We start from the raw sequence: 27,477 nt of genomic DNA on the forward strand, positions 1-27,477 counted from the left end.
ATCTAATTTTTAACTTAAACGGATTTTACAAAGAAGAAAAAAATAATTTGTTTCAATTGTTCTTATTTTTGGTTTACTGTAAAATATGCCTCTATTTTCGATGGATCGTTAGTAATATCTAATAATCTTAACATTTCTGAAGAATTAATACTTTCTAATTCTTTTTTGGATTTCACACATCTAATAGATTAAATAAATGGATCTGAAGAGGCTGCCAACATGTTGAAAAGATCCTGGTTTTGCCTTGTTCGTGATATCTTACAAGTATTCATGTACCTAAATTTCTTGTAATCCTTGTTTCTCGTTTCCTGGGCCTCCTCTGGCATCTCTTCAATGGGTAGGCTCTGATGTTCTATTAAAATTTGACCGTGTGCCAAAATTTTATGAAACGTGGGAGTAAGCTACTTTTTGTTAGGATTCTTTTCAAATAACAACTCTGCAGTCTTTGAGGCATATTCACCAAATTTGCGGGTGTTAATTTTCTCCTTGCAGCTTAAAATATTCAAAATTACAGACAATCTATGGATAATGCCGTCATCCACTCCAGTTATTTTTGCTGTATCCATATTTGGGGCAGTCGACCCTCAGTCCAAGTTTCGCAAAGAATTCGTCTTGAATCATTTTTTTCCTGTGTTTATGTTTCTCTTTGGCTGGCATGCTATCGTCAAAAGATTCTCCCGTTCGCGGGATGGTATATGCAAGTTTTAAAATAAGCTCCATACATCTTATTCTTGCATGCAATGTGCAAATGCCATATTCCAAACTTTCCTCTTCAATTAAGGAATCATCCAAGTTTTGAAAATCCTTTTGTGTTTTTTAGCAAAAAGCGTATTTCAAGGTCAATTTTGTATTTGTTAGTTCGTTAAGAACTTTTCCATCGATCATAGTAAGGGAAAATTCATAGTCAACAGTAATAGTTGGACCATCGTTGAATTCCAATAATCCTGGCTTTATATTTTCAATCTGATTCTTAATCAGGGGTGCCACAGAAATCTCTAGAGATTTTGACTCGAGAGATTTGTTAAATCAACCGAAAAAACCGTAGGTGCGACAGGATATCTAGTGATTTCATTTTTCGAAAACTTGTTTCGGAGTTAACACGCAACAATGAGAATTGTCGCTCAGAGTTGTAGTCTTTCAAAAATAATTTTGTGAAATGCTGGTCTTTCATTAGGGATCTGAGAAGGATTGTTTTGTATAAAGTTACCCAAAACTACTTTTGCATTGGCCACTCTTCGCTCATACCTTTGAGTATTTTATTAACAACAAAATTTAAATTTTTTGCCCGCTCAATTGAAGTGACAACCCTGACAAAGTTTTTTTTTTGCGGTTGTCTGTGACTGCATTATAAATTGCATTACAAATTGAACGTCACGTCAATTACTTGCATTCTAAATTGAACAAATTTTATAGAAAAATGTCAGTCGCCGCAGCAAGAGCGACCTATTTTCCTTTTTGACATTGACGTTAACACACGATAACACACTTGGGGTTGCCAGCTAATATAAATAATTGGAGCGGCATTATTTACGCACATATTTTGCCACGGCTGGAAATTTAAATGATGTAAACTTAAGTTCTTTTTTATCTCTAATTTAAAAACATTAAATGAATAATATCATTCGAATTTAGCACTCCGAAAAAAATTTAATTGTCAGAAAAACTAGGTGGCCAGATTTACCTTTCAGTTGGTTTTGGACGTCGACACCGAATGGCAATTCTACTAGAGATTTGACTAGAGATTTCGTAAAATGTAAATAAAGGACTTAAACCAAGTGAATTCTCAAATTGTTCTAATGCAGATATATCACAAATTTAAAAAACTTTCCAAAACTGTAACATATTCTTTGAGTAAAATGTGTTTGAGCAGTGAATTTAAGCAAATCTCTAGCCATAATACTACAGATTTTAAAAAGCAACCGAGACAGCATGCTGTTGCACCTAGCAAACCAACTCAGTTGGAATTCGATCGGTTTGACAGTCTGTGGCACCCCTGAATATCAGTCACTGTAGACTTTATCAACTCTGAAGATTCCTTGGCGTATTTAAATAATATCGGGTGGCAATAGTGAGCAGACGAAGGTCGGAGATTTTTCCAATGTTCTGAAATCCGATTTTAGCCTGAGGGGGACAAGAGAAGCCCCGTCTGTAATGGATTTATCATCCGTTTCTATTATTTGCTTATATGCACTTTGTCCTGAAGATCCATCACATCCCCACTTGCTGATCAATGTGAGATTTCGCGGAAGACTCTCAATCTGAACGTAAGGTAAGCTTTCTATGAGCCGTTTCGCAGTGTGGTCTTGCAGTTTTACTTCCGCTGATACCTCCGTCACGTGTGGAGCCAGTCTTGCCTTCTTTTTAGCTTCTACAATTTGTTTATATCCTGGCAGAACGTGGACATTATGCTGCTTCAAGGAATGTCGCAATATCGAATATTTGTCCTTAGACATTCCCAAGTCCATAAACAATGCCAAAGCCTCTTCAACGGTGTACGGCCTTGGTTGTGAATTTGGCGGCGTGACGATGCTCTTGTTTATCATTTCAAGTCTAATCGGGCTTGCCTTCGAAACAGCTTTTGTGATATGTAAACTCTTGTTTTCCTTGTCGTTCGTATATTTGATTGACAGCGCCTCCGATAACACTAGTCAACACGATTTTTCCTCAAGGAACAAAACGAACTCTTTCTTAAAGATTTGGGGCTTAGAAATGGTTTGATAATATTTTTTTTTTTTCTATGGCAGAACTTTTTTTTGAAGAATTTTTGAAAACTGGTATTTTTTTAAAAGCTTTTTTCAGAGGTAGCGCTTGTTTTTTTCACATAGCTCTAGTATCTTACGTCTGGTTGCAAATAACTATTTTTAAAAGATAATTAAAACAGCTAAAAGCTTAGCCTAAACGCTTTGTGATTTCAGCTTACCGTCTGGGAAATATTGTAAGATACCTTAGTTCAGGCTGGGATATGCATCAGCCTGTCCAGTGTCCTCTACAAGAAATTTGTAGATCTGCTGGAACTTAAGGTGCGAGGCTGGCCTTGAAATGACCGAAAGAGCAGTAGGCAAGGTGGGAAATTTGATGACTCGATAACTTCTGTCGTTTTGTTTATTATGTTTAGTGCTTTTATTGTCTTGGTTTGTTTGCAATTTGAGCTTGCTTGTCTTGCCACTTGTGCTGCGGGCTGGTGGACTGCGTAGTACAGCCTCTTGGGTTCGGGCTGTTGGACTGCCTAGTGCAGTGTCTTGCGTTCGGGCTGATGGGATGCCTGCCTCTTTGGCCGAGCTTGGGCTTTTTAAACAGCTGGCGATCGCACCTAAGACCGTGATTTTCCACGGTCTGTCTTTGACCCGGAAATAATTACTTATTGCTAACTTATGATTATTGGGTGACAATATTTGTGGGGCGTGGTAAGTGGGTCTAAGCTTGGTGCTTCGTTGATAATTGGCTAGTGGGTCAGTGGGGTTGAGGAAGCGTTTTGCTGAGACTGCATCGCAGATCTGCTGCCACTCCGCTGCTTGTGACGAGCCATGGCTAGAGCCACGATGGTTTGCTCGGCGATGTTTTAGGTCCCGTGGAGATTAGAAAACTTTGGTAGGTCTTTATCCTGGCATTCTCGAATGTGCGGTGCTATGTCGGGGGGCCAAGGATCCGTGGGCAGTTCTGGATCGTCTTCGGTGGGTTCGGTGACTCCGGGGTCAAAGGTTTTATTCTGGTCTTTCGGCAGGATGGGTCTGTCGAATGTGCTGGACGGTTCGATCCTCCGGTGGTTGTCGCTTATGTGGGCGATGATAGTGCTGGCGTTGGACGTGGGTAGAGTAGTTTCGTAGATCTGGTGGAATACTTTGGTGGTACTATCTCTAGACTGGTGCATGAATGTCGGTCGATGTTTTGTGGGGTCATCGTCCTGGTTTCCGGCGGGGAGGCTCTATGGATATTAGTTCGATTGTTGGCGGTGTTGTTGGTGGTGTCGCATTGGATCGTCGTTTCGGTGGCACATAGGAATTACATTCCGAAAATAATTTCTCCCAACATATTTGGCAGAACCAGGAGCGATTTTTGTACCTCTCGTTGGTCCAGCTTGATGGGGCCCCGTAGAATTTTGGTGATCTCTCTGACCGAGCCATCGGACAGGCGTATGCGGACGCATGCATCTTGCAGCTTGGGTTTGTTGTCTAGTTGACGGGCGAGGTTTGCGCTGATGAAGCTTTTGGATACCCCGGTGTCGATTGTGGCTTCGTTGCGTGTCCTCCTATGGTCACCATCGCCACTATCCGGTCGTTGCTCACGTGTAGGGAGTTCTTTAGCCGCGGGTCGGAGGAGGCGTCGTTCCCGGCTGATCCCGTGTCAGTTGGGGACGCATGTCGTTTCCCGACGTGTTTCGGCGGCAGAAAGCGACGGTCCGTGTGCCGCGTTTTCCACATTCCCAGCAGAATAGGATCGAGGGACTATGGCAGTCGTATGCCGTTTGCCTCGCTTCGCGCGTTTGTTGGCGATGGGGGTCGTGATCATGTGATGGGCTACATCGGGATTCTCCATACTGTTTGGATGTGCTGGCGGTCTCCCTGGTGTGTCTGTCGATTCCCAATGGGGACTCAGAAATGGCGTCTGGTGCGAGTCGCAATTCCTCTGCGCTGAAGCCGGCTTTGCGTATCTTGGTGAGTTCCGCGGGGGTGCGAAAGTGGTCGGGATGGTCAACGCTTGGATGCTCTCGAACTCGGTGGCCAACAGTGAGAGCTGTGCCAAGCTTTGTAGTTCGTATCGCCTCACATACATCTGGTATGCTGGCAGGGCGTTGTCATAGATTCTGTTCAGCTCCTTGGCTGCGTCGTAGCCGGCATGGTGCATGAGTAGACGTATCTCGATGAGGTAATCCTTGAACAATTCCCCTACCGATTGCTTGCGGGCCCGGATCCAATTGTTCAAAATACCGTGGCGGCAAAGAAGAACGTCCAAAAATATGCCCAGTATCTGCCTTGCAGTTGGCTGTCATGGTCTGTCATGGCCCTAGGCAGCCGAGAGCGCATGTCTTCGAGTAGTTCCAGAAACGCTTTTGAGTCGTCCCGTCCGTCGAACCTGACTCCCCATTTCCGAATCTGTTCCGCGATGTGAGCGGTGTGGCTGTGGTGGCGACCATCTATTGAAGGGTCGATGGCTGGCCTCTGTAACTGGAGGGCTGGGCAAATCGGCTGGCGTTACGATGCGTGTTGGGCCCGGAGTGCTGTATTCGGCCGCGGTGGGGACTTGCAACCCGGCTTTTGGGTCCATTTTCCGCTGGTCAGAGGGCCCAGGAGTGGTGGCCATGGGTGACCTGGAGCGTCCTGCTGGTTTGGCGTATTGCCGTTCGAGGCCTCCTAGTCGAACCCAGCGTCCTGCGAGAGTGTTCCGGCGACTAATGCGGCGAATCTCTTTCGTCGCTCCTCGACCTTTCCTTCGTTGCCAAATCCGAATTCCTCGGCAAGGAATTCCAGCTCGTCCCGACGGAGTTTGTAAATACAGCTGGTGGTGACCCCTGGATTGGTATGGTGTCCCTCAGGGAAAAATTCATCGGGTTGGCCGTCTCCGTGGGCTTGTATTTCTGCAGTTAGTGGCACTGACTTACGTTTGGTTTGTAGTACTTCTGTACGGTTGCACTTTCGTTCGACACTCGTAGCATCGGCATTGCGGCACTACTTGTTAGCGTCCGGATTTTGCGTGGGCGCGGGTTTGGTGCTTGACGAGTATTGGTCCTCGCTAGCCTATTCTCTTTCGGTGGCCGTGGGTCTTTACTCCACAAAGCTCCGTGTTAAGGTGTTCTCAAAGATTCCTTAAAGTCGTCTTAAAGTTACCAAAAGTCCCTGCTCGGGAGCCACTTGTAAGATACCTTATTTCAGGCTGGAAAATGCGTCAGCCTGTCTAGGGTCCCCTACAAGAAATTTGTAGATCTGCCGAAACTTAAGGTTCAGGGCTGGCCTTGAAATGACCGAAGAGCAGTAAGCAAGGTGGGAATTTTGATGACTCGATAACTTCTGTCATTTTGTTTATTATTTTGAATGCTTTTATTGTCTTGGTTTGTTTAAAATTTGAATCTGCTTGTCTTGCTACTTGTGCTGCGGGCTGGTGGACTGCGTAGTACAGCCTTTTGGGTTTGGGCTGTTGGACTGCCTAGTACAGTGGCTTGGGTTTGGGCTGATGGACTGCCTGCCTTTTTGGCTGCGCTTGGGCTTTTTAAGCAGCTGGCGATCGCACCTAAGACCGTGATTTTCCACGGTCTGTCTTTGACCCGGAAATAATTACTTGTTGCTAACCTATGATTATTGGTGCTTGGTGCTTCGTTGACAATTGGCTAGTGGGTCAGTGGGGTTGAGGAAGCGTTTTGCTGAGACTGCATCGCAGATCTGCTGCCACTCCGCTGCTTGTGACGAGCCATGGCTAGAGCCACGATGGTTTGCTCGGCGATGTTTTAGGTCCCGTGGAGATTAGAAAACTTTGGTAGGTCTTTATCCTGGCATTCTCGAATGTGCGGTGCTATGTGGGGGGCCAAGGATCCGTGGGCAGTTCTGGATCGTCTTCGGTGGGTTCGGTGACTCCGGGGTCAAAGGTTTTATTCTGGTCTTTCGGCAGGATGGGTCTGTCGAATGTGCTGGACGGTTCGATCCTCCGGTGGTTGTCGCTTATGTGGGCGATGATAGTGCTGGCGTTGGACGTGGGTAGAGTAGTTTCGTAGATCTGGTGGAATACTTTGGTGGTACTATCTCTAGACTGGTGCATGAATGTCGGTCGATGTTTTGTGGGGTCATCGTCCTGGTTTCCGGCGGGGGGAGGCTCTATGGATATTAGTTCGATTGTTGGCGGTGTTGTTGGTGGTGTCGCATTGGATCGTCGTTTCGGTGGCACATAGGAATTACATTCCGAAAATAATTTCTCCCAACATATTTGGCAGAACCAGGAGCGATTTTTGTACCTCTCGTTGGTCCAGCTTGATGGGGCCCCGTAGAATTTTGGTGATCTCTCTGACCGAGCCATCGGACAGGCGTATGCGAACGCATGCATCTTGCAGCTTGGGTTTGTTGTCTAGTTGACGGGCGAGGTTTGCGCTGATGAAGCTTTTGGATACCCCGGTGTCGATTGTGGCTTCGTTGCGTGTCCTCCTATGGTCACCATCGCCACTATCCGGTCGTTGCTCACGTGTAGGGAGTTCTTTAGCCGCGGGTCGGAGGAGGCGTCGTTCCCGGCTGATCCCGTGTCAGTTGGGGACGCATGTCGTTTCCCGACGTGTTTCGGCGGCAGAAAGCGACGGTCCGTGTGCCGCGTTTTCCACATTCCCAGCAGAATAGGATGGAGGGACTATGGCAGTCGTATGCCGTTTGCCTCGCTTCGCGCGTTTGTTGGCGATGGGGGTCGTGATCATGTGATGGGCTACATCGGGATTCTCCATACTGTTTGGATGTGCTGGCGGTCTCCCTGGTGTGTCTGTCGATTCCCAATGGGGACTCAGAAATGGCGTCTGGTGCGAGTCGCAATTCCTCTGCGCTGAAGCCGGCTTTGCGTATCTTGGTGAGTTCCGCGGGGGTGCGAAAGTGGTCGGGATGGTCCGCGCTTGGATGCTCTCGAACTCGGTGGCCAACAGTGAGAGCTGTGCCAAGCTTTGTAGTTCGTATCGCCTCACATACATCTGGTATGCTGGCAGGGCGTTGTCATAGATTCTGTTCAGCTCCTTGGCTGCGTCGTAGCCGGCATGGTGCATGAGTAGACGTATCTCGATGAGGTAATCCTTGAACAATTCCCCTACCGATTGCTTGCGGGCCCGGATCCAATTGTTCAAAATACCGTGGCGGCAAGAAGAACGTCCAAAAATATGCCCAGTATCTGCCTTGCAGTTGGCTGTCATGGTCTGTCATGGCCCTAGGCAGCCGAGAGCGCATGTCTTCGAGTAGTTCCAGAAACGCTTTTGAGTCGTCCCGTCCGTCGAACCTGACTCCCCATTTCCGAATCTGTTCCGCGATGTGAGCGGTGTGGCTGTGGTGGCGACCATCTATTGAAGGGTCGATGGCTGGCCTCTGTAACTGGAGGGCTGGGCAAATCGGCTGGCGTTACGATGCGTGTTGGGCCCGGAGTGCTGTATTCGGCCGCGGTGGGGACTTGCAACCCGGCTTTTGGGTCCATTTTCCGCTGGTCAGAGGGCCCAGGAGTGGTGGCCATGGGTGACCTGGAGCGTCCTGCTGGTTTGGCGTATTGCCGTTCGAGGCCTCCTAGTCGAACCCAGCGTCCTGCGAGAGTGTTCCGGCGACTAATGCGGCGAATCTCTTTCGTCGCTCCTCGACCGTTCCTTCGTTGCCAAATCCGAATTCCTCGGCAAGGAATTCCAGCTCGTCCCGACGGAGTTTGTAAATACAGCTGGTGGTGACCCCTGGATTGGTATGGTGTCCCTCAGGGAAAAATTCATCGGGTTGGCCGTCTCCGTGGGCTTGTATTTCTGCAGTTAGTGGCACTGACTTACGTTTGGTTTGTAGTACTTCTGTACGGTTGCACTTTCGTTCGACACTCGTAGCATCGGCATTGCGGCACTACTTGTTAGCGTCCGGATTTTGCGTGGGCGCGGGTTTGGTGCTTGACGAGTATTGGTCCTCGCTAGCCTATTCTCTTTCGGTGGCCGTGGGTCTTTACTCCACAAAGCTCCGTGTTAAGGTGTTCTCAAAGATTCCTTAAAGTCGTCTTAAAGTTACCAAAAGTCCCTGCTCGGGAGCCACTTGTAAGATACCTTATTTCAGGCTGGAAAATGCGTCAGCCTGTCTAGGGTCCTCTACAAGAAATTTGTAGATCTGCCGAAACTTAAGGTTCAGGGCTGGCCTTGAAATGACCGAAGAGCAGTAAGCAAGGTGGGAATTTTGATGACTCGATAACTTCTGTCATTTTGTTTATTATTTTGAATGCTTTTATTGTCTTGGTTTGTTTAAAATTTGAATCTGCTTGTCTTGCTACTTGTGCTGCGGGCTGGTGGACTGCGTAGTACAGCCTTTTGGGTTCGGGCTGTTGGACTGCCTAGTACAGTGGCTTGGGTTTGGGCTGATGGACTGCCTGCCTTTTTGGCTGCGCTTGGGCTTTTTAAGCAGCTGGCGATCGCACCTAAGACCGTGATTTTCCACGGTCTGTCTTTGACCCGGAAATAATTACTTGTTGCTAACCTATGATTATTGGTGCTTGGTGCTTCGTTGACAATTGGCTAGTGGGTCGGTGAGGTTGAGAAAGTGTACTGCTGAGACTGCATCGCAGTAGGTGCGGGCTGCAGGGGGGAATTGGGTTTGGAAATGAGGTTAGCAAAACTCTGCATCGCAAAAGGTGATAGCTGAATGAAAGCCAAGAAGTGGGTGACCGAGAGTTTCGAACTGTCTTCGCTGATTGCGAAATATTGCAAGAGGTGGGGCGTTTTTTTTGTGCAGCGTTTAGAGATCTTAATGTGGGTAATTTGGTGGGTTTTTGCCATAGCTTATTTTATTTGTCCGAAGGTGCTGACGCACCGCTATTTGTAAAAAACTGTGGCCGGCACCAGGCTTCGTTGACTGTATGCTGTATGTTAGTTTGTTTCCGCACAGCGTAGATCTGCTGCTACTTTTTTGTGTACAGGCGCTTCTTTTTTTCTTTTTTGCCATAGTTTTTTTATTTGTCCGAAGGTGCTGACGTACCACTATTTGTAAAAAACTGTGGCCGGCACCAGGTTTCGTATGTTAGTTTGTTTCCGCACAGCGTAGATCTGCTGCTACTCCGCTGCTTGTGACGAGCCATGTCTAGAGCCATGGATCCTCTATTAGTCCTCTATTTTTTTTGCGTACAGGCGCTTCTTTTTTTCACATAACTCTAAAACAGAGATGGGCACGCCGTGACTCTTTCCGAAATGTTTTTCGGGAGGCGCCAGCAAGTCGACTCAGACGGTCGTGGCTCACGTTCGGCGATCCGTGAATTTTAACAAAAACAATGCCACAGAAATTTGGCGTCAAAGAGACGGCAAAAATGCTTCGAAGGCGCGATCTCGAGATTGCAACCACACATCATGTGTCTTGGGCTACGCACATGAAAATCAGAGCAACAACAAAGTGTATTCACTTTGTTCGCCCATTCTGTCTGGCTTATGACTGCGAAGCGTCGCGACGGGGTTTTTTTCTTTGTTTTTTCTGGCTGGCTCTTTCCGTTAGTTTTCGTGCCCATCACCGCTCTAAAATCTTACGTCTGGTTGTAAAGAACTTTGCTATTTTGAAAAGATAATTAAACAGCTAGAAGTTAAGGCCCAAGCACTTTGTGATTTCAGCTTACCGGCTGGGAAAGGCAACCTGCACTGAAATGCAAAAATTATGATTTTTGTGCGGTATTTTTTTACGATATTTTGACATTAAAAACTCAGGAAAAGTCGGAAAAAATTATATCCAGTGTCCTCTTTTTTTTTTTTGTACATATGCATTAATTAGTCCTCGTTTAAGGTATTGCTTATTAAAATCTATGGTGAAACTTTGGAGCTAAAACTCGTTAATCAAACCTAAAAAATGAACAAAAAATACCTTTTGGAAAGATGCAGGGTCAACTGCCAATTGGGAACAAATCAAAAAAAATTTCAGCTGAAATAACAAAGTATATGGGATTAACTTCTATTTTTAATTATCTTTTCAAAATAGCAAAGTTCTTTACAACCAGACTTTAGATACTAGAGTAATGTGAAAAAAATGCACTACCTCTAAAAAAAGTTTTAAAAAAATTATCAGAAAATTATCAAAAAATTCTTCAAAAAAAAGTACTGCCATAGAAATAAATCATAATTCTTTAAAAAATGTTAAAGTCCCATATCTAACAGAAAAATTCGGTTTGGATCGTTGAGGAAAAAAAGTTCGATTTTGTCGAGTAGTGTAATAAGTCATGTTTTGAATAGGTACTGACAGTTGGTTGCATAACATTAATGTTTGTTTTAACATTCACAAAAAAAAGTCAAGTATGAGTTTTTGTATAGTGTGTGGTCACTGTACAGATTGCCAAGCTCAGTCCTAATATCCATATTTCCTGTCAAGTGTCTTTGTCTAAGGATATCGCAGCTAAAATCTCCAGTCGGAATTTTATCCGTATATGTAAAAGATATGTCAGGTATTTTGTTTGTCAGTTTAGAATAGTAAATGTTTTAATTAGGTCGATTATGCATCCTAGTGATAATTTATTTAAGCTTTTAGAGTCATAAAATTTACAAAAATATATTTAAGTTCGCTTTCTGGAGGCTGTTTGTAGACAATTTTGGTAGGAATAATGTCGGGTTTCCCAGCGCGATATTTAGTCGTTATATGAACTACACAATGTACATTAACACCATGCTGAGATCCTGGGGCTTCAGGCTGTGGAACATGCTTCTTGAAATTTCGGACAAGTTCAACGCTCATATGAGAGCGTTGCAGACTTGGGGTACTGCTGCGCAGATCGATGCATGCATCATCGTACTTTTCCGGAAACTGGATCCGGCGAGTCAAGCAAAGTGGAAGGAAGGCTTAGAGGATACGGCATTTGTCAATCTCATTCCTTCGAGGGAATCTATAGCCTCGTTCTTGGAACAGCGATGCCGGACATTGGGAACCGTGGATTTCGCTATGGCAACCTATGCGCCGACCAGTCAGGTGCACAGGAGTAAGAAACCTATCAAACTATCAGGATGCTTGCTGTGCAATGACCATGTCCACGAAATCAATTACTGCCCAAAGTTTAAAGCTCTGTTCCCCGCATATCTTAAAACAGGGCATCGATCGACTCAATGCATCTCGAGCGACTGTCGTACCTGCGGGGGTAGCCATCATACTCTCCTGCATTTCAGTAGCCCTGAAGCTACTGCAGTCCATGGGCAGTCAATGCCACCCGATACCCCGTCGTCGTATACGCCGTCGCATCATATCACTCACACCCTCTATTTCACCCTCTCCGTCTACGCCTTCTAAGCATGCCACTAAACCCTCTCCTGTAGCTTCTTCGTCTACTACTTTTGTTGCCCAGGATCTCAGCAATGATGATTTACTATTGCACACTGTCACCGTCCTAGTAGGCTCGTTCTGGAGCTTTCGTTCATTGCCGAGCGCTGCTGGCGTCCACTAAAGTTTCTGGAATAGGCGATTCCAGCTTCGTTACCGATGGTGTATCCGTCAAATTGATCCTTCACTCTCACTCGTTTACATACTCGACTACCATCACTGTTGTTATCGTCCCTAGTATCACCGTTCGCCAGCCAAGCCACAGCATGAAGATTTGCAACAGGAAGATTCCCGAAAACCTGCCACTCGCCGATCCAGAATTTCAAATACCTCAGGCCATCGATCTGCTGATTGTTGCAAAATAGCTTTTGAAGCTTCTCTGTGTTGAGCAAATCAAACTGCTACCAGGATTACCAACAGTTCAGAAAACTCGCTTTGGGTCGTCTTTGAAGCTTTCTAACGAATTAAACGCGTTTCGTTGATGGGTTCAGGCGCTACTTCCTTAGATGAAATGCAAACGTATAAGACTCCCCGAAATGTTTTCCTTGCCAAATTCTGCGGGTTGGATGACCACAGTTCCCTGAATATAACCTTTCAATTCATCACCATGACTTGGAAAAAGATGGTGCGATATCTGGCGCTCGCTCTGAAGAAGAGTCCAATAATCTTTGCCTGGAACCAACTGAACTATTTTCTAGAGCTCAATTCCAAATGAGGCGATGGGACGGACCTGCCGTGCATTATGGTGTAGTATATTCATGCAGTGTGTTTGGGCTAATCAATTTTAGCACCACTCTAGAGACAAATTGCAATATGACGCGGGCCAGCGGCGGTCGCTGGCATTGCCCAAAAGTGATGCGTCTGCATCCAGACCAAGAACCTTGCGTAACGGGCATTGGGCAGCTACCGCCGCCGTCCGAAATCCGACGCATCATAGCATATTGACCGTGGGAGCCTTACGTAACGAGGCTTTGTTTCCCACGTCAATACACCTGCATGGGGGCAACTCGCCTTTATGATTTCTGTCTAAATATAAATTTTAAATCAATAACGATTCATTAATAAAACGGAACTTGCCAAGCGCGTTCGTATACATATTACATGGCGATCTTGCCAGGAGCAATCTGAAGATTCCAGGAGGAATCAGAAGATTCCAGGAGACTAATAAAATAATTTTTTATTGGCATCAGCGGCGTTTATCGCCAGATGGCAGTGCAAAAATAAATAAAATATACAAGGCTTGTCCTTGTCACGTCCCAAAATTTTTTTGTCAACCAACAGTCGCAGGACGTTGGAAACAAAAACAACGTCCTTGCAAATCAATGACAGGTTGACAGTGACGATCACATGGAGGTAGCCCCTTATGAACTAGCTAGAAACGAAACAAAACCAAAAAGCAAAATATATAAAACCAAATATTCCTCACATGACGTCTGAAGCCGAGGTTCAATTCTTGGCTGGGAGTCCATCAACCCAGAGAGACCCACTAAGAATAGAGGAAGTACTGGAACAGTACCCCGAGTCGGGCCCCAAGAGGCTCACAATTGAGGAATACAAGGCACGGCAGAAGAGAGCCGCACCACCACGATAAATAACACCGCCCGGCAAAGCGGTACCAAAAGCAAAGAGGGGCGGAAAGAAGGCTCGCCTCATCAGAACTCGCCGGCTTTTAATTGAGTGCGGCACTTCGTGATGCGAAGAAACGGCTACAGGCGAAACAACCTTCAAGCCCAAATTAATTTTTAATATGTACTACAATTTGACATGGTGTTAGATGAAATAACTTAAATAAACTATATATGTATATGATTTGCATTTAGCCTAAAATTAAATAAAATAAAATTTAACGAGAAGGAACGTGTGAGTCGCTTCTAAAGACGCGACTCTACTTATACCCATACTCAGTCAGTATTTACATTTTTGAACATATGATTTTTTAGAATTTTAGCATTAAAAAAAAAATTTTACATTTTACATTTTTTTGCTACATCTGTTATCTTCATCTACATATATTATGTATATTCTACATCTAACATGTAGATTATACATGTACCATTTAGATTCTACATCTCCTCCGCTAGGGGTTGCTCGCGCACTGAACGCGGCAGAGTGTGCGAGCGAGATGGAAAAAGAGTTGTGTTGTCGTTGGCTAGAGGGGGCAAGGGAAGCAAATGAAAATGAATTTCGTCATTCTGGCTATAATTATGATCCGATCTGATTCAGATTCAGCAGTCTGGTAAATATGGATATTCTCTACGATACTGCGCTTTTAGTTTTATCGTATCTTTAAAAATGTGCCTGCCACAGATTTTCGTTCTTTGTGGGGGTGGAAGGGGGCTGGGCGAAATTTTGAAATACACTTGTAGCAGTGGGATATCACATGAGTCTGAACACCAAATTTGGTTGCCCTAGCTCTTATAGTCTCTGAGATCTAGGCTCTCAACAAGACGGACGGACGGTCGGACAGACAGACATGGCTATATCGACTCGGCTATTGATGCTGATCAAGAATATATATACTTTATGGGGTCGGAAACGTTTCCTTCTCTGCGTTACACACATCCACTTTTACCAAAAATCTAATATACCCCTTAACTCTTTTTTGAGTACGGGTATAAAAATTGAATAACCCACCAAAAATGGGAAAAACACAGTCGAAAGTGGAAAATCCAAACGCCAATGGGGTAAATAAAATCCAAATCGTTGACCACACCGAAAGCATTTATGAATTCTGGTTTCTACTTTTAATATTGGTTATTTTAGCGTCAATAAACTTAATAATTAAAATTTATAATATGCACCATAAAAGCCTTAAGAAAAGGTATATGTCCCGCGCTGACGCGCTTGACAAAATCTAAGTTAGGATACTTCACAACCATCCGGAATGGAATGGGAAGTTCTTAGGGCAAAAATAAAACAATTCACAGCAGAATTTAAAAAGTCTTATAAATGCCTAAACAAGTCAAAACGTATTAAGCGACACACACTTGTTAAGCACACCGAGGTCGTTGTTCGAAATTACAACGAAATCATATGTTTAATAAAAATAGCGCGTCATAATCTGTCAGAAATCCAAAACCACCAGGTAACGGATGTTCTCAAGCGCTTAACGGAATGCCTAGAAAATATTAATATAAGGCATATAAGGAACATACGACAAATGAACAAAACCGCAAACCAATATAAAAACGAAATCGAACAACTAACAAAATCTTTAGAATGCGCCTTCATCGCGGATGGAATGACGCATGAACAAGCAGAGAAATATAGTACCCAGCAAGCAGTCAAAGCCATGACTCAAAACTGCACCATTGATAAGGTTAAACTTGTCATGCAGGCTGGCACTTTCGCGACAATGAGCGCGGCGGAGTCGAAATTCGTTTCCAGTTGCACTGAAGCAGCTGGACGAACGGATACCGTGATGTACTATTCAAATAGAGGGTATCGTGGCAACAGAGGACGTTTCCAAGGTCGCGGTAACAACCAATTCCGCGGTAACTACAACACTCGGTACTATTACAGAAACAAAGGTAACCCACCAAATAATAACCGAGGGGGCTACCAAAATGTCCGCGTTGTAGAGAGTCAAGCAAACGCGGGAAACGCTTGTTCGCAATAATAATAATACAGTATCCGATTCAAATATTCAAACGGAAAATGTTGACGACATTCAAAACTCAAAGATAGACAAACATAAAGAAATCACGAAAAACTTAATAAAAACTTTCCAAAATTTATAAGATGAATATATATATTGATATATTTGCATTGGAAATTGAACCAATAACAGTAAACAACTTTTATAAACAAAAATTAAAACTAATAAACGATGAGCCAGTTTAAAAAAAAAAAAAAACTTTAAAATAACATACACTTTAAAACTATTATATATATATACTTTATAAAGATACATATACACTTTAAACAAACACACGTGCACTTAAACATTATTAGTTAACACAATCACATAAGTACACTATAAGAAACACACAAATAATACATTGTATACACCTTAGAATAACTCTATATATATGTATATTACGTTATTCTTATAAAAAGGGGAGGTGTAGTATATTCATGCAGTGTGTTTGGGCTAATCAATTTTAGCACCACTCTAGAGACAAATTGCAATATGACGCGGGCCCAGCGATACTAGAGTTATTGAATAAAAGAAGCGCTACCTCTGAAAAAAGCTATACAAAAAAATACCAGAATTAAAAAATTCCTAAAAAAAAAGTTCTGCTATAGAAATAAACCACAATTCTTTAAAATAATTTAAAGTCCCATATCTATCAGAAAAGTCGGTTTGGATCCTTGAGGAAAAAAAGTTCGATTTTGTCGAGTAGTGTAATTAATCGTATTGAAATTTTTGTGACTAGTGCACTATTCATAAGGTACAACTTTGTAGCACTAGGAAAATTAAAATAAATAAGTATATTTACTTTTAAATAGACGCATTAATAACACTTCTCGACAAAATTGAACTTTTTATTTAGGCTGTGAACCAAAATGACTTTTTCTAATAGATTTCGGGATTTAAAAATTTTTTTAGTACTTTATTATTTTTTTATGGTATAATTTTTTTTAAAGAATTTTTTAAATCTGCTATTTTTTTCATGGTTTTTTCAGAGGTAGTGCTTCTATTTTTGTCTGGACGTTGATATGCAATGACTGCACCATCAAGTGGCCCATGCGACACCAAGCCGAAGCCTGTTACGCGCGGAACCCAGGCAGAAACGCAGCCCTCCTCCCGCCCAACCGACCGGGGGCGCTGCCGCATGACGCGCGACGCGTGTTACCGAACCGATCGCGAGCATGCAGGAAAGATAGGTGTTAGACTAAAATTCGAGGAAAATTAGAGCTAAACACAACTCAAAGAGCTAAGCATGCAAAGATAGCTAAAAAATATAACTAATTACGGGAAAGGTATGTTAGTATTAGTGATTTAAGAAGAGGAAGGGAATTAGTAGTTGATATTATGTGGTAAAGGGAATTGAAGTCCGAGCAAAGTACCCTAAATGGTTCGTGCAAGGAATAATTCGATCTACAAAGCGGAAGGAAAAGAGGAATGAAGTTTCTAGTAGATCTAATAGGAATCGTAAAGTTTATGCGGCTCAACAAGTCAGGGCTATCTACATCACCCTTGATCAGGTTGTGCATAAAAATCACACCAAGCATTTTTCTACGACTAACTAAGGTTGGAAGGTTTATTAAAAGCAATCTACGAGGATAAGATGGCAGTCTCACACCTGCATCCCAGTTAAGGCCACGCAGAGCAAAAAGTAAAAAGTTTTTCTGGACTGATTCTATACGGTCCTGGTGTACTTTGTACTGAGGGCACCATACACAAGAGCCGTATTCTAAAATCGGACGAACAAGCGAGATATAGAGAGTCTTCGTTATATAGGGGTCGTCAAATTCCTTTGACCACCTCTTTATAAACCCAAGCACACCCATGGCCTTATTTACCATGGTAGAAATGTGTTCAGAAAACTTCAACTTTGGGTCTAATTTAACACCAAGATCATCAACCAAGGTAATTCTCTCAAGAGAACCACCGCAGAGGCTATAAGGAGCCAATAGGGGGCTGGAGCGATGAAATGTCATTACTTTGCATTTCGAGGCATTTAGGTGTAACATATTTGCACAACACCATGATTGAAAGTTATTGAGATCGGATTGCAAGCGAGAGTGAAATGAAATGTCCTTATACTGGACACAAAGTTTAACATCATCCGCATACATGAGTACTCGAGAGTTTGTTAATACTGAAGGCAGATCATTAATAAAGAGTGTGAATAGTAGGGGGCCTAGATGGCTGCCCTGTGGTACTCCAGAAGTAACCTTAACAGGTGAAGAGAAGGAGTTTTTGAAGAGGACTCTTTGAGACCTAGAACAAAGGTAGCTAGAAATCCATCTCAAGAGATTAGGCGGAAACCCTAAAAGGTCAAGTTTTTGTGCTAAAAGGGAATGGTTTACAGAATCAAATGCTTTACTAAAATCAGTGTAAATGACATCCGTCTGCAAGTTACCTTGAAAGCCTTTAATGATAAAAGAGGTAAACTCTAATAAATTTGTGGTTGTTGATCGTCGCCTTATAAATCCGTGCTGGGACGGAGATATAAGTGATTTGCAGAGATGTTGCAAGTGCGGAGTTAAAATTTTTTCAAACATTTTAGGAATAGCGGATAACTTAGATATACCCCTATAATTATTTGCATCAGACTTGCTACCTTTCTTATGGAGCGGAATAATAAAAGATTCCTTCCAGATGGGGGGAAGCATGAAGAGTTAATAGATAGGGTGAATAGTTTAAGCAAGGGTCCACACAGAGCGTCGGAACAGTACCTGAGTACACAGCCGGGAACTCCGTCGGGACCTGGTGAAAACACCGGCTTAACTAGTCGAAGATCATGAAGCAGTGAGCTTTCATTTAACAAGGGGCTGAAGATGCCATTCGACCTTGGTAAACTGTATGGATACGGCTGACCAAAGTAGCTTTCATGAGAATAGGTTGTTTGGAAAAATTTGGCAAAAAGATCGGCAATTGCCTGATCATTGTTTGCTGACATATTGAGAAAAGATAACGAGGATGGATGTACGGACGTTCTACGCTTACTATTTACGAAGCTGTAAAACTGTTTAGGGTCCTGTGAAAATCGTATCCTGCATCGAGATAGGTAGTTCTTATAGCATTGTGCGTTAAGAACGGAGAAATTTGACCGAGCTATTACATAGTGAGAAAGAGAAGAGGGAGAACCAACTTCTCGAAATTTTTTATAAAGTCTTGATTTTAAATTTTTTAGACTGGATAACTCCTTGGTAAACCAAGGAGGTTTTCCAGATCTAACCGGACAAGAAAGTGGGACACAAGAATCAAAAAATGTGTCAAGTACATTGTAAAAAATGTGTGTGCCTTTCATAACGTCAGTGCACAAGTACAGAGCGGACCAATCAAAATCCCTAATAAGGTTATTAAGCTTCGTAAACTCGGCTTTACGAAAGCAGCGGACACGTTCGGATAGCCTACTCATTCGATCCAATACAGTAGGGCCAATATCGACTGACACTTCGAATGTAGGATGGTAGGAGTCTTCAGGTATACTGAGCGGAAGGGCTCGGGTTAACAACGCTATGGTCGGATCCGAGACAAAGCACAGATCAAGCAATCGACCCAAGGAATTTTTTACATGGTTGACTTGAGACAGGGATAGGTCTAGCAAGCCGTCGATAAGGTCATGTCGTGACATGGGCACAAGGTTATTAGACTCGTTTACCGAAGACCAAACAGCACCTGGCAAATTAAAATCACCAAGAACTATCATATGGTCTTTATCTGATAGCGAGGAAGAAACAGTTTTTAAAGCGGTCAGGTGATGCTCGTATATTAAGATATCCGAGGAAGGTGGAATATACGAGCAAGTAATGAAAATGGAAAAGCCTGGGAGAATCAGTTTTACGCACAGGAATTCCAGGTCTTGTTGAACCTGGACCATGAAATGTTCCGACGTGAAATTTGAGTCCACTGCAATAAGGACCCCACCTCCACGTCGAGACGAACGGTCATTTCTAAAAATTGTGTACCGACCTGCCAAAACTTCGGAACTAAGGATGTCCGGCTTTAACCAGGTCTCGGTGAACACAATAACGTGGGATAAGAATGCGAGACTCTCAAGGAAAAGAGTGCTGAGCTTACTACGCAAGCCTCTAGCATTCTGGTAGGTAACTACAAGAGAGGAAGTTAGTTTTTTGGATGGGTGGAAGTAGAGGTGGAAGATGAGGATAGAGATGGAGCACTGGTCTGAATGCTAGGAAGAGTAATGGGGGGCCTATTCTTTTTCTTAGCCTTAAACTCTTTAACCACCAAATGCTCTGGCCAAAACTTGGCGGAACAAATGGTTTCAAATTGAGTTGGGGAGACGCTTATCTTGAAGGAAGATATCTCCCTGGCGTAAGAAAAGTTAAATTTTTCCACCTTTAAGCCGACGGCTTTTATTTTGCTTTGTATAAAAGCGGTCACATCATTGGATGTGAGGTCAGGGGCTAGCCGCGAGACAAAAACTTGTCGCTTTGGTGGGACTCCCACCAGTGGTTTTGGCACCACAGGCCTAGTACCTGTGATGGCAGTATCCGGTGGTCCTGGACATCTATTAGCTGGTGGGGAGCAAAACTGAGGGGGATAGTTAAGGGGTTGGGTGCGGACTCGACGGACACGGACTCTACAGACATTTCTAACTTACTCTCCGAAGTGACGCATTCGGCTCCCGAATCTGCATCACCAGCAGCGATCGTTGCCCTTGGAGTAGCAAACGTAATCAACTGCTGCACTAAGGGAGTGGTCGAGTAAGTTTTTCGGATGCCGGCGGACATGAGGCAGTCGGCACTTGCAAGTTTTCACATAACTTAAGTATCTTATATTAAGTAGCATAGAACTTTGCAGTTCTGAAAAGCTGACAGCTGCAGCTATAAATCCGCAGCGTGCAGGGTGACGCCTGGAAGATATTAAGCTTTCAAATTAAAATTTGATAATTTGTTGCGGTATTTTTTTTTCGAAATTTCGACTTTAAAAACTGGGAAAAGTCGAAAAAAAAATAGTTGGCAGCTGGGCCTGCAACCTTCCAAAAAGTATTTTTTGTCTATTATTTCATTTTTGAGGTTTGGTTAAAGAATTTTAGCTCCACCGTTTATCCATAGATTTCAATGAACAATACCTTAAACGACGCCTAATTAATGCGTCTATCTAAAACTAAAAATGCATGCCAAGAATTTATTCGACTTTTCCCGAGTTTTTAAAGTCAAAATTTCGGGGAAAAATACCGCAAAAAATTATGAAATTTGTAAGCTTCCAGGCGTCGAGCTGCAGATACAAAGTGTCTGGGTCGGACTTATAGCTGCATTTGTCAGCTTTTCAGAACTGAAAATGTCTATGCAACCAGATATAAGATACTTAAGCTATGTGAAAAATAAAGGAACTACCTCTGAAAAAAAACATTAAAAAAATACCAGATTTTAAAATATTCTTACAAAAAAACTAAACCAAGTAGCAACACTAGCCGGTTCTAAATTGTAAACACACCAGACAAGCGAATAAAAGAATTAATAGCACTACTCGACAAAATCCAACTTTATTTTTCCTTGAGGATCCAAGCCAACTTTTTCTGATAGATATGGGACTTTAAATTATTTTAAAGAATTGTGGTTTATATCTATAGCAAAAATTTTTTTTTGAGGAATTTTGTAATTCTCGTATTTTTTGTAAAGCTTTTTTCAGAGGTAGCGCTTGTTTTTTTCACATAACTCTAGTATCTTACGTCTGGTTGTAAAGAACTTTGCTATTTTGAAAAGATAATTAAAACAGTTAAATGGTAAGCCCCAACACTTTGTGATTTTAGCTTACCGTCTAGCAAATTTCTTTCTTTCTCTTTCTTACGAAATTTTGACTTTAAAAACTCAGGAAAAGTCGGAAAAAAAAATATTATTAGGCGTCGTTTAAGGGTTTGTTTATTAAAATCTATGGAGAGACGGTGAAGATAAAATTCGTTAAACAAACCTAAAAAATGAAAAAAATGGACAGAAAATACCTTTTCGAAGTTTGCGGGCCCAACTGCCAATTGGAAATTGGGATCGCGATCAGGTACCAAATGAAAAACCCTTTTTCGTTTGCTTTTTTTCCCAATTAGCAGTTGGGCCCGCAAAAAAATCATAATTTTTGCATTTAAATGCTTTATATTTCCCAGAAGGTAAGCTACAATCACATAGCTGTTTTAATTACACAAGGGAACAAAATTGAACTTTTTGTGTGTTGATTGAAAACTGATTGAAGTTTTTTTACTAATTTGATATCTGATATCAAATATGATCGCCATTTTTTTTCAGATCGTGTTTTTAAGTTACAGGTATTAAAAGAATTATTTAATTTTTTCAATCTACAAAAGTTCCAACAGTCATATCTTTACTCCTCATTCAGCGGTTTTCAAAAATTTCGTTTGGTTTTGCAAAGCTAACAGTTACATTATTAAGAAAAAAACTAGGTTTTAAGCTTTTGGGCTTTTATTAGCTTTATGCAAAATAATATTAAAGTAGCTTTCTATGTACATTTAATCTCTAAACAAAATAATTCTAATTTAAGAAAATCTTATAAAAGAAAATAAAAGAAAATGATTAGTTCAAAGTACATACTTATAACTTATAATACTTATAACTTTCTTTTTGGACTACCGATTGGAATTAAATATATTTTATCTCATTTTAAATATGTTTAACTAAATTTTTTTAGACAAAAGCTTTGATTTTTGTGTCCACCAGCGCACCACACAGCCAAAAGCAAGGGCAACAGCGCATATAACTAAGTGAATGAAAAGTACTGAATAAACCAAGAAACAAACAAAACAAAACTTTCGCGTCATCATTTCTCCCTTGCCTACTACATTTCAAGCCAGCCCGACACCTGAAGTCACCTGCGATCTACAAATTTTCTTGTAGCGGACCCTGGACAGACTGATGCATACCTCAGTCTGAGACAGGACCTCACAGTGTTATCTTTTCAAAATAACAAAGTTCTTTACAACCAGACGTAGAATACTAGAGTTACGAGAAAACAAGAAGCGCTACCTCTGAATAAAGCTTTAAAAATAACAGATTTCAAAAATTCTTAAAAAAAAAGTTCTGCCATAGAATAAAAAAAATTATTATCAAACCATTTCTAAGCCCTTAGCCTTTAAGAAAAAGTTGGTTTTGTTCCTTGAGGAAAACTTGTGTCGAGTAGTGTAATCAACAAAACCCAAAAAAAAGCACCAACAGAAGTTCTTGAATCATATAATTTTCCACCTTGCCTACCACTCTTACGGTTATACAAGGCCAGCCCCGAACCTTAAGTTCCAGAAAATCTAAAAATTTCTTGTAGAGGAACCCTGGACAGGCTGATGCATATCCCAATCTGAAATAAGGTATCTTACACTTCACACCCTGTAATACTATGAAAGTTAATCTGAGGCGAAGCTTAATAATTGTTTGTCACTACCGACGGTATAAGTAACAATGAGTACGCTAAAATTTAGCTAGCTTAAGTAATTAACTAAAAATGTTTGGCTTCATCTTTTCTTATTTATTATATTTCAGGCGAAGTGGAACGGTTACTTAAGGAATACAGACAAAATCAAGAGTTGGTTCGTCGCATCGGTGGTCATTACTACCAAATAATATATCCTGTTCAGTTGCGCCATCACGAGAAGATGGGAATATCAACGCGTGAAGTCAGCCCCTCGAAGGTACGGAATCGTTTCAAGCGAAACACATCAAATAAATTCATAATGATAAATTAAGGGCATTAATTATAAATTATGGGCATTTCTTTCAGATCAAAACATGTTAAATGTAAATAAAAATAGTTTCCAAATAGTTCGGTCGCGATATTATTATTTAAACTTATTGAAATTTAAATAATAATTTAAATAATTTAATTAATATTGACGTACATTTTTCTTTAACTTTGATGTGAAAACCTTTTAAAAGAAGAAAAAGTATGTGTGTTTTTTTGTCAATGGATACGCCATGTTGTTTGAGAATCTATAAGAGACGTACCAGTCAACGAACTTGACTCCCCTCCGGAGCTTTTCAGTTAAAATCACCACTCACAGCTACACACCTCAGTCCCGCAGAATCACCGACATGCACTCTCCGACAAGCGTCGCTCCCTTTCACATCTTCTCAGGTCGCTCTGGATTCCCATTATGGTGTTGCAAACGCGCGGACGAACCATGTTATTGAGCGGTACCGATTGCAGTGGTAGTTCACATGCTCCGGATCCTAGCTCGTATTCGAGCACAGGACACTCGGGAGTTCCCACGTGCTTGAAGCTATGTAGTTACTTCCTGTAGCCTCCGTGGGTCGTCAGAAATAGGTGGAGATGGTAATTCAGCTCTCCACTTCTTCGCCCTGTCCATTCCTCGATTTCTGGAACTTACCTGTGGGTCCACCGTCCATTAGAGGCCGTGACCCACGGCCGCAGTGCTTCAAGTGGTTTCGCAGAAGTTTAAGTGCAGCTGAGTTAATCTCATTATGTTATTTTGGACAGGGCTCTGCTAAGCAGGGACGTCTCCCGCTGCTGGCAACGTGCTTCCAAGTTGCTTATAGAGGAAGGTGGTCCTCCTTTCCGTATCTCCTGCACAGCTTCGATCGATCGACCTCACTCCTTCACTGCCGTGCCATTTGTCAGAATTTTAGACATCTGAAACATTTGATTACACTTAAACACTTACGCAGTGTGCAAATAGCCGAGCCTTCCCTCAGCACTCCTAACTTTAGAGCCTTCTGGGCGCTCTCCGCTGGTAGCCTAATTGTGGCCGTCTGGGTTCATCCGTATGCCTTCCGCAGCTGGTTGTCCTCCTCTAGTGAGCTCCGTAAGGCTTACCTCAGTGCTTCAACAATATCCTCCCAGGTAACGATCTCGTCAAGACGCACTCGAGACTCACCCAAAGCGAAAGACTCCGGACCTTCGTTTGCTCTCCCAGCGTATCGAAAACTTGACTCTTGAAAGTCTCCGTCTCCTGTCCCGATTTGCGTAGCTGCAGCAAGGGCTTTCCTTTTTGGGGGTCCTGATCCTGATGATCGCATCTCCAAGTCCGTGAATAGATTCATCAGTCTTCACCTTACGAAGTACTTCAGCGTAGCTGTATTCGCTGTTGGTGATGGCATCCGGCGGCATCCTTACTGCGAGCGTTCCAGTCTGCTTTTCCGTCCTCTTCCTTCTGCGTCCGATGGACATGGTCTGGAATTGGGTCTAAAGGGTTTTGTTCTCCGTTTCGGTGGGGGCGTCGTTTCCGACTGCTACGCCTGGTGTGGTCTGTGCATCAACCATTGCCTTAATCCTCTTCGTCCGAGGTCTTGACCCACCTGCAGCCTGTTTCCGCTTTTTTATTCGGGGAAACGGGGAGGTCTGAGAAGACCGGTGAGTCCTGATCACCGCCTTGGCTCCTTTATCGTGTAGCTGGATGGTTACCATCCTCGATCGATCGCGTCCCGCATATCATCGACCGTCTCCACCAGCTGCGTGATTTCTTGTCCGAGGTCGCGCAGTGCTGTGTAGCTGTGCGTGCAGATGGAGGTGCGTAAGTCCGCTCGTCAGTTGGGGTTCTCGCCATTTTTCTGCTCTTGGTGAAGCCATCTGCATTCTTCATAATGGGTTATAATGGGTTTTAATGAGTAGTCCGATGTGCTCATTTCATTGGGTCTCAATTAATAAGCCATTGTCCTTGTCCGTTGTACAGTCGCGTTCTGATCCCATGAGTGTCTATGCAAGCAGGGAGGCTATGCAAGGCTTTACTATCGCACTAATGGGGTCGGGAGTTCAGCGCCGTATCTGCACTAGTCACGAGTGACTCAACTGATCCTGTACGTCCAAATTAATCCATTTTTAGCGATCTCTACCTCTTTGCATTGCGTACCATTCTATCGCGACGCAGCATGGTAATCACTTCTGAGGCCATGTTTCTTATCGCAGCCTTCATTTCTTATGACATCAGTAGGCATTGTGCAAGGTCTGCCACGGTCTGCCTTCCAAGCTTATTGCTAAGGACTTCCCGATCTTGCTGTAGTCTTGGACATTCGAAGAAACAATGCTCCGCGGGTGACCCCCGTGCAGTGCTCATAATAGCGGTCATCCTCATACTTAAACCTATGCAGGTTGGATTTAAAGCATCCATGTCCTGTCAGCAATTAGTTAAGGTGTACCCCACCAGCTCTGCAGGTCAGGGATTAGCCTATGGGTCCAACGACCTTTCCTGTTTTGGCCCAAGAACATTGCCATTGCCATATTTCGCGTTGCCTTACGACAACTCTGGTCTCGTGCTCTGCTATAGCAGCATTCCTTCCGTATGTTGGTCTACCTTTGCCTGGACTTAGCCTTTTCTTAAGCATTAAGGCGTCACATGCTGCCAGCATTATCATATTTCTCAAACATGGATCGTACCATATTCGGCTCTAGCGTGGGGATCTTTTACCCGACCGGCTTGCCTACGACCGAGCTACGTGCTCCAGCATTCACTTTTCGGAGTTGCGATTGCGGTATTGCTTGCTTATGACGGCTACGGTGTTCTCGGATGGTTTGCTCCAGTATTTGCTGGCCCATTTCACAGTGTTTGAGATTTATTTAAATGATTTTTATCTATTCTTTATCTGCTGCATCGCCTTTCGATACTGCGGGCACCTCGAACTCCTCGTTTTGTGTCCTTCACCCGGTGGCTCTTGCAAGTTGGCTGAACTTTGCAGTCTTTGGCCAGTAGATCCGCTCCTGCTCAGTCCTGGCACTCTGCGATTCAGCGTGGTATGCCTGAACTCCATGCATTTTCTTGGAGTTGTTTTCAGTCGTATTTTGCAATACCCCCATTTTAAGCGATTCTTCCTTTTCCTAGTAGTTTCTCCACTCAGCGTCAGTGTGTGGGTGCTCTTATAGGCTGGTCTGATGGCAATGGCTGCAGACCCACTAACTTTTAGCCCCTGCATGCTCTTGGAGATCACCTAGCACTCCTCATTGGACACCTCATCTATTCCTTTACCTCAAGGATAACCGTTTCAGTAGCGCCTCTTTGACAGCTGCGTGCATTTCCTGGGTGTTCGGATCTGCCGATTTGTCTAGTACTAGCGGTAGCTCGCCTTGAATTCTCTTTCGTAGTGACCAGACGTGTTTTTGTTTTGCGCTCCAAATTTTCTTTTTATTTTGCTTAAACAGCCAGTGTTTCTATCTTTTTTTTTATCTTTAAATTAACTCTCCTACTAACTAACATTAAAATTAATCTGTACCGCGGGTGCATGCCTAATAATTGTGTTAGAATACAACTTATTTGATTAATTTTGTGCGTCGGTTAGTTGTGTGTTTGTGTTGTTGCTTTTCGTAAGTACGCCCTCTCATTACATTTAGCCGTTCTTTGTCGTAGCTTTTGCCGTCTATCACTCTCTCTCTCTATCACCTTACTCTCAATAACTGTTCTTTCTCTCACGCTCTTGTAACTTTCTGTGCAGCAACGCTCTCACTTATAAGCTGTTGCTGCAACCACTCTCCTCTCTCATCTTATCTTTACCGATTTCGCTTTAAGCCTCGCTCTGAGCATTTGCTCTGCACATTGGTCTGATTGCTATTTGTTTTGAAGTTTTTTTCTCGACATAAAAAAAAATAAAAGACATCATTATAGAATTTGCTGTCGTCTGCGCCAAAAAAACCTGCATAAAGCAGATCACCCATGACCAGCCCAATATCCCTTGCTGTCTTTGAAAGCGAAGTGCACTCAAAATGTGTAGGGATCTCGGGTTGTGTAGGAGATGCCATTTCCCAAAATAACGGCCTGCATTATAGTTGTGAGGAATGCCGTGCTGTGGAAAACGAAATGCGTTTGTTCATGAGGCAGACGCGGAAAGGCTTCAAAGAACTGATTGTAGGCTTTAAACAGCAATATTATCGGCTTTTGGCCATGGACACTCATTTCAGTCTCCGAGGCGCAAGAAGTGTACTCCGCGGGACTTGCAA

The 27,477-nt window shown here is 43.0% G+C and overlaps 1 protein-coding gene across 18 annotated transcripts in view; it reads left to right on the forward strand.

Moving 5' to 3' along the window:
* Positions 1–27,477, forward strand: part of LOC111075401 (disintegrin and metalloproteinase domain-containing protein 11) — a 264,670-nt gene that overhangs the window by 34,881 nt on the left and 202,312 nt on the right. For all 18 annotated transcript variants that reach the window (XM_022368691.2, XM_022368693.2, XM_022368692.2 and 15 more), the window contains exon 4: positions 23,079–23,227. In XM_022368691.2, the coding sequence (XP_022224383.1) occupies positions 23,079–23,227 (149 nt within the window). The remainder of the gene's footprint in view (positions 1–23,078; positions 23,228–27,477) is intronic.

This window comes from Drosophila obscura, unplaced genomic scaffold, assembly GCF_018151105.1.
Source record: "Drosophila obscura isolate BZ-5 IFL unplaced genomic scaffold, ASM1815110v1 contig_87, whole genome shotgun sequence".
Lineage (NCBI taxonomy): Eukaryota > Metazoa > Arthropoda > Insecta > Diptera > Drosophilidae > Drosophila > Drosophila obscura.